General features: G+C 35.2%; 1 protein-coding gene across 3 annotated transcripts; it reads right to left on the bottom strand.

Annotated features, from left to right (window-relative positions):
• Positions 1–3,740: 3,740 nt before the first annotated feature.
• Positions 3,741–12,284, bottom strand: LOC133702193 (MADS-box transcription factor 14-like). 3 transcript variants are annotated; one of them, XM_062126458.1, is made up of 7 exons: positions 11,997–12,284; positions 7,342–7,420; positions 7,123–7,187; positions 6,930–7,029; positions 5,843–5,884; positions 4,270–4,311; positions 3,741–4,158 (listed from the first exon to the last, which is right to left on the bottom strand). In XM_062126458.1, the coding sequence occupies exons 1-7, from the start codon at positions 12,179–12,181 to the stop codon at positions 4,075–4,077; spliced, it is 597 nt and encodes a 198-aa protein (XP_061982442.1). In that variant the 5' UTR covers positions 12,182–12,284; the 3' UTR covers positions 3,741–4,074. The 3 variants fall into 3 exon arrangements, with proteins under 3 accessions (XP_061982442.1, XP_061982443.1, XP_061982441.1); XM_062126459.1 differs by having other exon boundaries at positions 3,741–4,077; positions 6,930–7,038; positions 11,997–12,275; XM_062126457.1 differs by having other exon boundaries at positions 6,930–7,038; positions 11,997–12,273.

Below are 12,284 nucleotides of genomic sequence, written 5' to 3'. Positions count from 1 at the left end.
CTCCTTTAGAATTTTGTTAATGAATTTTTATCTCATCTTATGAATTTTTGAGAAATCTTAATACTGACCGCTCACATTCTATTCTTCGATTGTATTATGAGAAAATAAATATTTCTGAGCTAATAGAAAACTATTTTTTTATATTTAGTTTTTCTTTTTAGATGGAAAATTGAAAAGGTGTTAATGATGAACATGAACTTTTATTATATATAAAAATACAAGAATATTACAATTAATATAGGATTATTCCAATGTTGTAATCCCTATAGTTACTGCCGTATATATATATATATAGAGGAAGGTTGGCTAAGGCACAGTCTAACATATTCTATTATTCTCAACTTGGTATCAGAGCTGCAAAACCCTAAAAATAATTAACCTACTTTTCTCTGCAGCCAAACCTTCCCCTGCAGCCTCCCTTCTTCAATGGAACAGCCGCCACATACATCTTCTTCCTCTGCAGTACCAGCAGTCCTGCCTTCTTCTCCAGTAGTGCAGCCTTCTTCCCCTACAACGCCTCCTCTGCTCTCCTCTGCTGCCTCACCGCCTGGTTTCTCCTCTGCCATGGCTGGTGAACGCCTCCTCTTGCAGCCCATGTCTGATGCAGTTGTTGTCTCTGTTGCCGCAAGCATTATCTCCCTCTCTCACACTCATCAAGTCATCTCTTTCAAATTAACAAACACCAATTATTTATATTGGCGTATGCAGATGCTGCCGTATCTCCTAGGCCAAGGAGTTTTTGGTTTTGTTGATGGCTCCAACACATGTCCATCTTCACATGTTCTTGCCGGAGATGGTATCTCTCTTCAGGTAAATCCGCTCTTTCTTCGTTGGAAACAACAGGACCAACTTATTCTGAGTGCTCTTCTTTCCTACTTATCTATGGAAGTTTTGCATCTTGTTGTTGGCTGTCAAAGCTCTTTTTCAGCTTGGCACACTCATGAGCGAGCTCTCGCTTCCACCTCCAACTCTTGTATTATGCAACTTCACGGCTCTCTTCAGGATCTTCGATAGGGTGATGAATCAGTAACTCAATTTATGCAAAAAGCTAAGGCCTTATTTGATGAATTAGCCGCTGCTGGTCGGCCAGTTTCGCTTGAAGATTTCAATTTATATGTGTTTCGTGGTCTTCGGGGAGAGTTTAAAGACTTAGTTACAAGTCTTATTACTAAGGCCGAACCTTTATCATATACAAATCTTCACAATCATCTCCTCACGCATGAATTTCTTCACAAATCTCCAGCTGCCATTCATGCTTCTCTGCTGCCCACACCCAACATTCCATCATCTGTTCTTGTTGCCCACACTCAGCAGGGGCCGCTTCAATGGTGGCTGGCGTCCCAACCAAACAGCAGCAGAGCATCCGGTTTGCTGGCCCCAGACCTGATCACCACAGCTTTCAGAACTCCTCTTTCGGTGACAGTCGGCAGGGCACTTAGCAGTGCAATAGGGGGCAGAATCCCTGCTGCCAAATGTGTCAAAATTTCGACCTTACAGCTCCCCACTGTCCTCAATTCTAGCAGCAAGGTTATGGCCGACAACCTACTGCCAATCTGGTGCAGCGCAATCTCTCCTCAACTGGTTCTGTTGGTTGGTTTCTGGATACCGGTGCCAATCAACACGTCACACCTGATCTTGCCACCTTGCCTGCTTCAGAACCGTATCTTGGTAATGATAATTTGCATGTTGGTGATGGTAAGGGCCTCCCTATATCTCATCTTGGTCATACAAAAATATATACACCACATCGTTCTTTCACCTTATCTAATGTTCTTCGTGTTCCTGCAATCACGAAACCTCTGCTCTCTGTTCAGAAATTTTATCTTGATAATAATGTTTATTTTGAATTTCACCCTCGTGTGTTTTATGTCAAGGATCTCAACACTCATGAAGTCCTTCTCTCAAGTCAGAGTAAAGATGGTCTCTATGCCCTGACCAAGTCTTTCGTCACGTCAGTTCCTCAAGCCTATTGGTCTCCCTGCACTTCTGCCTCTGCTGATTTATGGCATCATCGACTAAGTCATCCTACTTCACGTATTTTTCAATTGTTAATCTCGAAAAATAAGATCATTTATAACAACAAACGTCTTAATTTTCAATGTCAAAGTTGTCCTTTAGGAAAATCATCGCGTTTATCTTTAGGACCTACGGGTCACAAAACTTCTGCTCCACTTGAATTAATTTTTAGTGATGTATGGGGCCATGCTCCTCTTTTTTCTTCAGATGGCTATCGTTATTTTGTTATCTTTGTTGATGCTTATACTAAATATGTGTGGTATTATCCTCTCGTTGCCAAGTCTGATGTTTACTCTGTTTTTCATCAATTCCAGACTCTTGTTGAATGTCAATTTTCAAAAAAAAAATAAAATCTGTTCAAACTGATTAGGGCGGTGAATACCGAAAATTATCCATATTTTTTCAAATTGTTGGTATTCATCATCGTCTGATTTGTCCTCACACTCATGAACAAAATGGCACAGGAGAGCGTCGTCATAGGCATATTATGGAAACAGGTCTTACTCTTTTAGGGCAATGTAAAGCACCTTTTTGATTTTAGAATTATGCTTTTGAAACCTCTGTTTATCTTATAAATCGCATGCCTACTCTTGTTCTTGCCCATCGCTCTCCGTTTGATTGTTTATTTCACCGGTCTCCTGATTATCATTTTTTATGTACTTTTAGGTGTCTCTGTTTTCCTTTTCTGCGTCCATATAATAATCATAAATTGGATTTTCGTTCCTCTCCATGTGTGTTCTTTGGATATAGTTCCTCCCATCTTGGTTATCGATGTTTTGACATTACATCTCGCCGTATTTATATTTCCTGTCATATCCGTTTCCATGAACATGTGTTTCCATTTGATAATTCTGAACAGATTGCAAAAGTCTCGACCATAACCCCCAGTTACTGCCATGTTCTGCCGCATATATATAAATAGAAAGGTTGGCTAAGGTACAACCTAACACATTCTATTATTCTCAACTGCTAATTACTTAATAAAAAATATTTATATTAGATTTATAGTAAAAATTAAATTTATTATACTAATTTTTTATTTTAATTTTTTACATTGCTAAAAAGTGTTTGTATATAAAAGAAAAAAAATGTGTTTTTCATTTCTTTTTTATTTATTTGAAAAACAATGAAAATGGTAAGAAAAATCGAAGAGAACCTCTAAAATTTATTTTGTAAACTCCTAACAAATATAAAAAATAGCACTTGAATAGGAAATTCTAATTATATTTTTCTTATTCTAACTTTATTTTTTCAAAAAATTAAAATATTATTTTGTTTCTGAAAAACCCTAAAACTTTAGTGTAAATACAACACTGGAATGACCTCGCATAAGTTTTTAACTTGTACGGGAATGCTCAATTAGGTCCACAAACAATGTTTTCCTCAATTTCATCTTTGATCTCTGAAACACTCAATTGAATTATTCTATCTAAAATTATCTAGATATTTTAACAAAAGACAAGCTCTATTAAAAAAAAAAACTTTTGCTGCATTAATTTAGCACCTGACATGTTAATTAACGTCCATATATAAACGAGGACCACTTTGAGGAAAAATATAATTTAAAGTTCTAGTTCAAAATCGGTGTATAGATTAAAGACTCAATACCCTTGAAGGCCTTACCAGGTGATTGATTTAATACACGCATGAATTTTTAGAGCCGAAAAAATGAATGTCACATTTCTCTCAAAGACGTTCATTTTCTGCGTGTTTCCAAACGAATATTTACCACAAGCTTTTCATATTTATATATTTAATGTCATTACAGAATTCAACAATAGAACGTTGTGCATCCGATCCTCATAACATGCAGAATCGGAGACACAGTGGTTATAAGCGTCTGAGAGACTTCGGAGGTGAGGAGGAAACTTTACACACTCACTCAATATTGCCGTGAAGAGAGAAGCTGCAATGGAAATACAAGAACAATATAATGAAGGTACATATCTTTTGCTAACGCATGTGCATTTAAGATCATGCAGGCGATTGCCAGATTTTCTGCCATTCCGACCACTTCCAGCATCAAGTTTAACTTTGCATGCGGTGCGGCCTTCAAACCTACTGTTTAAGCAAACCAAATAGTGGTTCAAAAGATCCAGACATCATGCCATTAGTCTCATTGTCATTGTTCATGGCCACAACCTACATGTAAAATAGTCAAGTCGACAACATCCAGTTTGCCTTGTAAAAAAACTTGAAGAATGTGCTTAACACGTACGGTGACATCCTAAGATTATTCATTCTTATGCTCACCTGCGTCTGTAGACGTTGATTTTCCTCCCTTAGTGTCATTTCCTGTTGAGAGCAAAAGTTATATTTCAGCAAAATCAACATCTAATTACGGATGGAGAGATTAGCAGTCCACGTGATGTGTACTGGCCTTATACGTTAATTCTCACCCTAGCTAGCTAACTCGTTTATATTTCTATCCGTAAAAATGGAGTGCGGCACCGAGACCGCCCCTAATTCTAACACAGCTATTCATGTTGAATGACACGTGTGCAATACACCCATGCACAAACAGGCGTACAAAGACATGCTGGAAGAGAAATACTGTGCGAGCAAGCAGCTAGCACATGTTTCTACCAAGACAAAAATGCACTCAGATAACAGAGTCCTAATGACATTCATATCTACTTCAAATGTATAATTTATTGTTCCAGTTCTTCATGATATTAGTTAATTACCTGCCCTCGTTCGAGTTTTACTTCTGATTTATCTGATACCCTTCCCGAGGAGAAGGGCGTAAGAAAAGCACAGTAGCTCGACCCAGTCTTTTAAGATGTGATAATTTAGAGACAACAAAGGCCCAAACAAGATTATCTCGCACATAATATTATCCTAGACATTCGTTGGAAGTGAAACAGATGATTGGACGAGATATATAGTTCTCCGATGTCTGTTTAGAAGCATTCCAGGTTTCATTTCTGAGTTCTTTACTGGGTACTGGGTAGCATGCCATCTTGCAACATACCGCAAGAGGCAGAGCCAACGTTTTTAGATGACAATTACAGCATATACAAACAAATATTAGATGCAGGCTTGGAACATCATCAATTGATTGAGACATCTGAATGTAACAGCTTTTAAGAGATTTGCAGGAAGTTCCAAGTCGCACCATTCTTGCTAATATATATATTTTTTCAATCCTCATCTTATCATCTATGTGAGTATTTTTGCATGCTGGAGATTAGCCGGTAGGATGTGCAGGGCAATAGGTTTTCTCGGCTAGCAGCTATAGCTAGCCTTTTCAAAAGCATTAAAGATCATGCAAGTGTTTGCCCAGTCAAGGTGTTAATTTGGATGAATATAAAACCTGGAAGTTGTATCGAGGATCATCTTTACACCATGCTGTTAAGGCCTAAAGACCTGCTAGAGCAAAATTGAGCATCTGAAGTGATGAGGTCTGGTTCTCAAAGAAGCATCCATGCATTAGTTGCAAATGAAAACGTAGATTTTAAAGGAACGTTAGTGAAAGCATGGATGCTAGCTGCTAGTGTGGAACTATTAGAATAAAGTCTGCGGCATGTGATGGACAAACCAGCCGTTCCTTTCTACCCGTTCAAGCAGCCAGCTGTATATATGCAGGTTGACTAGTTGTAATCCAGTGATTACAATCCCGTGTTTTTACAAACTAGCTAGTAAATAAGCATCGAAGCTTGATCATATAAAAAGGGTATATATAGTCTAGGGGAACTATTGGAATAATTTCATGAAGATCAAATTTTCTTTTCCTTTTCTTTTTCCTCGAAACTTGAATAGAGTGATGGATGGCAGAATATTGATAGTTGCAAAGTAATGTTTGATAATGAAATAAGCTCCATACCTTGCCATGGAGGGCATTAATTGTTTCCAACATCAGTTGCGTCTGAAACAAACACAAATCAAATGAGATTACAAAATGCAGAGTGAAGTTCAAAAAGCATAGAGCGATGGCAACTTTCTTATGTTCAAATGATAATTTGTCACCTAAAGACCTTGAAGGAGAAAACCCCAATGATAACTAAAGGTAATCATGAAATAGATAAGAGTTGCACATCAAGGCTAAGCATCTAGTTCTTCCTCTTAAGTGATCAGCTAATGAGACCATACTAACCAGTTCAGGACTGTCTTGGAATACAGGCTTTTTATTTATTTATTTATTTTTCTTTCAGCAAGTGGGCATCCTGACTACCCCTCCAGCTAAATGCAAACCATTACAGCCACACGTCCAATGTGAATCTCGGACTGAAGTCCACGTGTAGCCAAACATGGAATTGTTGGGTATCTAGCAGCATTGAAAACCAACCTCGATTTCGTGTTCCTAATACACAAATCACAAGCAAGTACTTGACTACCATGGGCCTGTGTGAAGTGTGCCAGTTAGTGGAATTATTGATCAATAGCCAAGAAGGTGCTTAAATGAAGAGACGCAGACATGTTGCTGAGATCTTTTCCAAGTTTACTTGGAGTTCGGTTGTCTATGCAAGAAAGGAACGGCATAATAGCTCCAAAGTGTCAATAAAAGAAGGTGCAAAGCATTTTTATATATATCAAGATATCAAACCCTCGGCAAGTTATGTTGGAGGAATGTTTCTTTTGTTTATTTTTTTTTCTTTTGAGAATTATGCTGGAGGGACAATCAAGGTAGCTCAAAACAAGGGTATCTAATTTTCAAGTCTAGATCAAGATATTGATGTGAGACTGTAAACCTAGCAATATCCATAAAGTATTATTATATGGGACGTGCTCCATTTTGTAATGGATGCTAAGCCAAGATCAAATCATCACAAGCAGAGAGCATGTTAAAAGGAAATGGTGCCACTATTAATGCACTTGGCGGCATCAAATATTTGTCGGGTGGAGCAATTTGGTCCATGATGCACCATATAATTAATGGCTCTTCAAAGAAAAAAGACAGAGACACGAATGACCTTTCTAGCTCTCGTACGTCTCAGTGCAGCATCAACTTGCATCTCCGTTTGTTCTAGGTCGCTTAAGGTCAGCTCCTCGAAGTTTGAATTCTCAACTTGCCTGTGGATACTATATATATACGTATCTGAATAGATAGCATGCATTGATATCCATAACATTTAGCATAGGTATACAGGAAGCTGTACAAGTTACCTTTGTACTGTTTGCAACAGCTCTGCAAACGACTTGATTTTTTTTTCATATTTACCGTGATATAGCTGCAGATGAATTAGGAAATGTGCAAAGTCATACGAAAGAAGATTACAATATGAAAAGAATGAGCTACAGTGTATTTTTTTTTTTATCAGCTTTTCCATTGTTAAAACATTATTCTCTACATGTTTTAGGCGCCAGACAAAAGTAATTGCTTACCTCCGCATCATTAGCACCATTAGACAATGCAGTTTTCTCTTCGAAATAACTCCGATGACGTTTCAGGATTTTGGCCAAACTGAATAGTAGAATTGATGGGATTAGAATGAAAATCCACAAAATACAAAAATAAGGAGCACACGCAAATCAGCGTTGTTCAACATTGTCTATATCATATGGTAGAAAATGAATGCAATCTTCAATAAACCTCTTAGAATATATCTCGCACGTTTATAGACACAAGCCCTACATAAACCCAAAAGTCTTTAAACAAAACTATATATGAGATATGAGATGTGAACTACGCAACATGCGATTCTCCAAAAAATCTTGGTCAAGGAGCTGCTTAAAAACAACTAAATAAACACCACAAAACACCCAAAATGGTGTAGATAACTATTACAGAAAGAACAAGAAATATAGCTGTCTGTCTCAGCAGCCAAAAAAAAAATGTCTGTTTACGACCTGCAAAATTCTTCTTAAAGAAACCACACCATGAAACTTAAATATATATGCTTTGAAAAGGCCGCACCAAAAACTAAAGAGGAGACTTCTTCTGTCGGAGTAAGATCAGCCAACAGACTCACTTACAAACCTCACACAATGTTCATTTCTTAGTGCACAAAAAATACAAAAACAAAAAAAACAAATTTGGATCACGTGTTAAATAACAATATTTGCGCGATTCCTAATTTTACACTTGCCTCAACAAAAATAAATATCTATAATTAAAGTATTGATATTAGATGTTAAGTAAGGATGAAAAAACTCATCACTGCAGATTGAAAGATGGATCGAGATCATAGTTAAAAATTAATACCCAAAAATAATCGTTGTAAAGGGACAAGATTTTACTGACTAATGGAATAAGTTTGGAACCGTTTTATGAATTGGTTAGGCTTAGAGCAGTGAATGACAAGGACCATAGAAGAAGTCTTGCTAGAAAGGAGTGTAGTGTACTTGTAAAATAATGGTTTCAACATCAAACAATCCTCATATTGGCCTATGGAATTTTGTGGGGAATTAATTTGGTTGGTTTTTCATGACGAGATACCATATTGGAATATAGTTTTTGAGTTACTTTTTCATCGTCTAGCTTTGTGGCTCAAGACTATTAATGGTAACTTCAAGTACACATGAATGGACTTGTTCAGAGGGCCATAAGGTATTCTGAAACGGACTACTAGCCAATATCTTCATGTCATATAGATAAAAAAAAAATTGACTTCTTAAGTCTGGTTGGTTTTCTTCTTTTCCTCATTGTACATAACGACCTTGTTTCTTTGTTTTGATAATGCTATCACCTTAATAGAGCTAGATTTATTTATAAAATTCCTTGATTATTAACAAAGAAGAAGAAGAAGGGAATCAAAGATACTTTTTGCAAGGAAATAACACTTTTTAAGACTCAGGAATAATAATTAATTAAACTCATCACTAATGGCATGTTATAGGTAGTATGCAATCAAAGTGGATACTTGTTCTTGATGGTTAGGTTACCTTGTTGGACGACCAATAATCAATGGACAATGCTCCTGCTTAAGTTTAATGAAGAGATCTTTTTAACTTAAAGGAGTTTGATAAGGAAAAGCAAACCTCGCACTCCCCCATTGATTATCTTAATTAAGTCTCCCACTTACTCAAGGACAGGTTAAATAGGCACAAAGGGTTAATCTTTCTTTCAATTTTGGTGCAAGATTTGGATTCTTAATATTTCTTTTTTTCCCCCACAATTTTTTGATAATAAAGTTATACATTTGAGAATTTACCTCAAGTCACATAAATGAGCTTTTAGAATGAAAATAATTTTTTTATCCCATGTTTTGGGCCTAAATTTGGCTTAAAAAGAGTGACCTTATGTACATATTTAATAGATTGTTAATTTGTAGATCATATTGATAGGTGGGAGACCTAATTGGGACAGACATGGTAGTTTAGGGTTAATTTTTTCTTTTCCTATTATTTTTGTTTGAAGGGAGTACGCTAGACACAGTGTTGGCATGAGTAATGCTAGCTATACTTGAGTGTAATTTATTAAATTCTGTTAACTGAAGACACGTTATCAAGGATTTTTTTTTATCGAGTAATGCTAGCTTATTACACATCATTTAGTGAAAAAAATTAGTTAACTGCTTTTAGGAGATGTTTGGGAAAATTTATTTTTAATATTAATATATTAAAATAATCTAAAAATACAAAAAAATTTAATTTAAAGTAAAAAAATATAAAAAAATTAATCTTTTTTAAAAACACTTTTAAAACATAAATAAAAACAAACATGTTTTAGCATCAAGTTTATTTAAATGATAGGATTGTTAAAATGTGTTAGCTTTAGACTTCGGTATCCACATCATTTAGATAAAACTAATATTGTCCACATCATTTAATAATTAAATTGAGTAAAGATATGCATGCATATTGAAGGCGATGTCAAATTGTGGAAGATCCTAATATTCCTTTTATGAACATGCATCCATATATACTCATTTATCTCTCTTCTTAGTTTACCATATGAGCAATTAAGGGAAGTATAAGATATTGTTTGATTAGTATCTCAAGATATTGTTTGATTAGTTTACCATATGAACAACTAGTGTCTCAAGATATAAAAAAACAAATATAAAAACATGAAAATAAATTTTGAAATGAATTTTTATTATTTTAAAACATGGAGGACATCAAGATATGTACTTTCTATTCTAATTATTATATTGTTTTTGTTACTAGACAATAACCAAACGCTATAAAAAAATCTTAAAAATAAGCAATTTCATGGTAATTTCATATAACTCGTTTTAAAAATAAAGTAACTAAAGGAGAAAAAAGAACACGATAATGTAATCGACAACTAGCTAATTAACTATAACTAAAAAGAATTAGTGTTTAGTATAGATTGAGTTACCGTGGACTGTGAGTGCTTTCATTGTGAATTGCACTGTTCGGTATAATAGCGCAAAGTACTGTAGACTATGAGTGTTTTCACTATGGACTGCATTGTTTAGGTTTGCTCTTTGCTAAAAGCATTCTGGGTTTTTCCCATAATGGCAGGGTTGCCTTTGACACAGAGAGTTGCAAAGACTGTAGGTGGCGGGATTGTCTTTTCAGTTTGGAAAAAATAGTCAGTTCGGATTTTGATGGGGTTGCATGAAATAGCTGCAGATACCTGGTGCTCGACTTCAAGTTAGGATACTAGGGCCAGACCTGCGTACCTGGCAGCAGGCCAGGAACAAACACTTGGTGCTAGGGCCAGCCAATAGATTTGGCAACAAAACTAGACTGCAGACACCTGACGCTAACGCTAAGGCTACTTTGTCATGTAGTTGGACATTGTCTTTTAATTTAAATGCTAAATGGGTTTATTCCTTACGTCATCATGCGGAATTCAATCCTAAACGAAGCTATTACAAAGAAATCTCTCGTATGAATTACCTACATAAGACCTAGCCGAGGAAGAACTTAACTTACCTATAGAAGACCTAAATGAGGAGGAATACCAAGTTAAAAGCATCCTAGACAAGTAGCATACACGTGTGGGTGGTCATTCTGTCATTTGAACAAAGGTAGAGACATCCATCATCCAATGATGATAATGCACGTGCAGGATATATATGGTATTGTAATGCTGTGTATTTTTTTTTTTATTTAAAAATATATTTAAAAAATTAGATTTTTTATTTTATTTTTAATATAAATACATGAAAACTATTAAAAAAACACTAAAACAATATTAAATTATTAACTTTTTTTAAGACACATTTTTTTAAAAGTCACTCTACCATGATTTCAACACACTTCCAAATATTTACCGACACAAAAGTATTTTCCTCCTAGAGAAATAAAAGATAAAATCACATGCTAGCTATGACAGCAATCAGCAAGGAGCTGTTTGAGAAAATAAACATAGATTGTGTTTGTGTTTTTTTAGATATAGTGCTTTAAAAAAATTAATTTTTTTATATTTTTAGATTATTTTCATATCCTAATATAAAAAATAATTTTTTTTTAAAAAATATTATTTAAATATATTTTCAAATAAAAATATTTTTAAAAACAACAATTACCCCAAAAATAAACACTACACTACCGTCCTCGTATAAACGTGTTAATCGTCATGTCAAACTATCGAACATGCTCGTACTTATCAGAACAACAACAACACTGAAATCAACAAAAAAAAATAAAATTAATAATGATAATCAGAAACATTAAATTATAAAAAACGTAGATAGAAACAAATCTAAGATTAGAGTACCTATCCCCTACAGAAATGATTATTTTATTAAGGATCGTTCTAGATAGAAGAAATGATAAACACCAAATATCCCCAGAAATAATAACAAAAATAAATAAATTATTTGTGAAAAGACCTAATAAAATAGGAAATAAAAAAATTTGTGCAAAAACAAAAACAGACCTGATCAAATAGGAAATCAGGTACATGAAATCCAAGATTCAATAATGAGTTATCAAACAAACATGAACTTTATGAAGAAACTGTTCGTCATAATATTATGTGCACAGTACTGCAGTGTAGCAGCATCAACTCATGCTAAGCGTTCGTTCCGGGTTAAGAGATTGAAGATCAATTTTGAGACAGAAAGCTAGCGGAGAAGTGAAACAAGGCAAGCTATAAAGACATAAATAAAAGTAAGTACCTGCCGGCGCTAGAGAATTCATAGAGCTTGCCACTACTGGAGAAGACGAGGAGAGCGACTTGGACGTCACAGAGAGCAGAGAGGTCGCGTGCTTTCTTGATCAGTCCATTTCGCCTCTTCGAGAAAGTGATTTGACGACAGATCTTCTTTTCGATTCGCTTTAGCTCCACTTTCTTTCTCCCCATTCTCGATCCAAAATTCTACCTCGCCTTGTTTTTACCCTAATTTAAATTAAATAATGATGAAGGAATGCTACCAAAAATATATATAGAATATTTTATGTGTATG

The sequence above is a fragment of the Populus nigra genome, chromosome 8, assembly GCF_951802175.1.
Source record: "Populus nigra chromosome 8, ddPopNigr1.1, whole genome shotgun sequence".
In the NCBI taxonomy this organism is placed as follows: domain Eukaryota; kingdom Viridiplantae; phylum Streptophyta; class Magnoliopsida; order Malpighiales; family Salicaceae; genus Populus; species Populus nigra.
The sequence above is the reverse complement of the archived record's forward strand: the minus strand, read 5'-3'. Positions and strand labels throughout refer to the sequence as shown.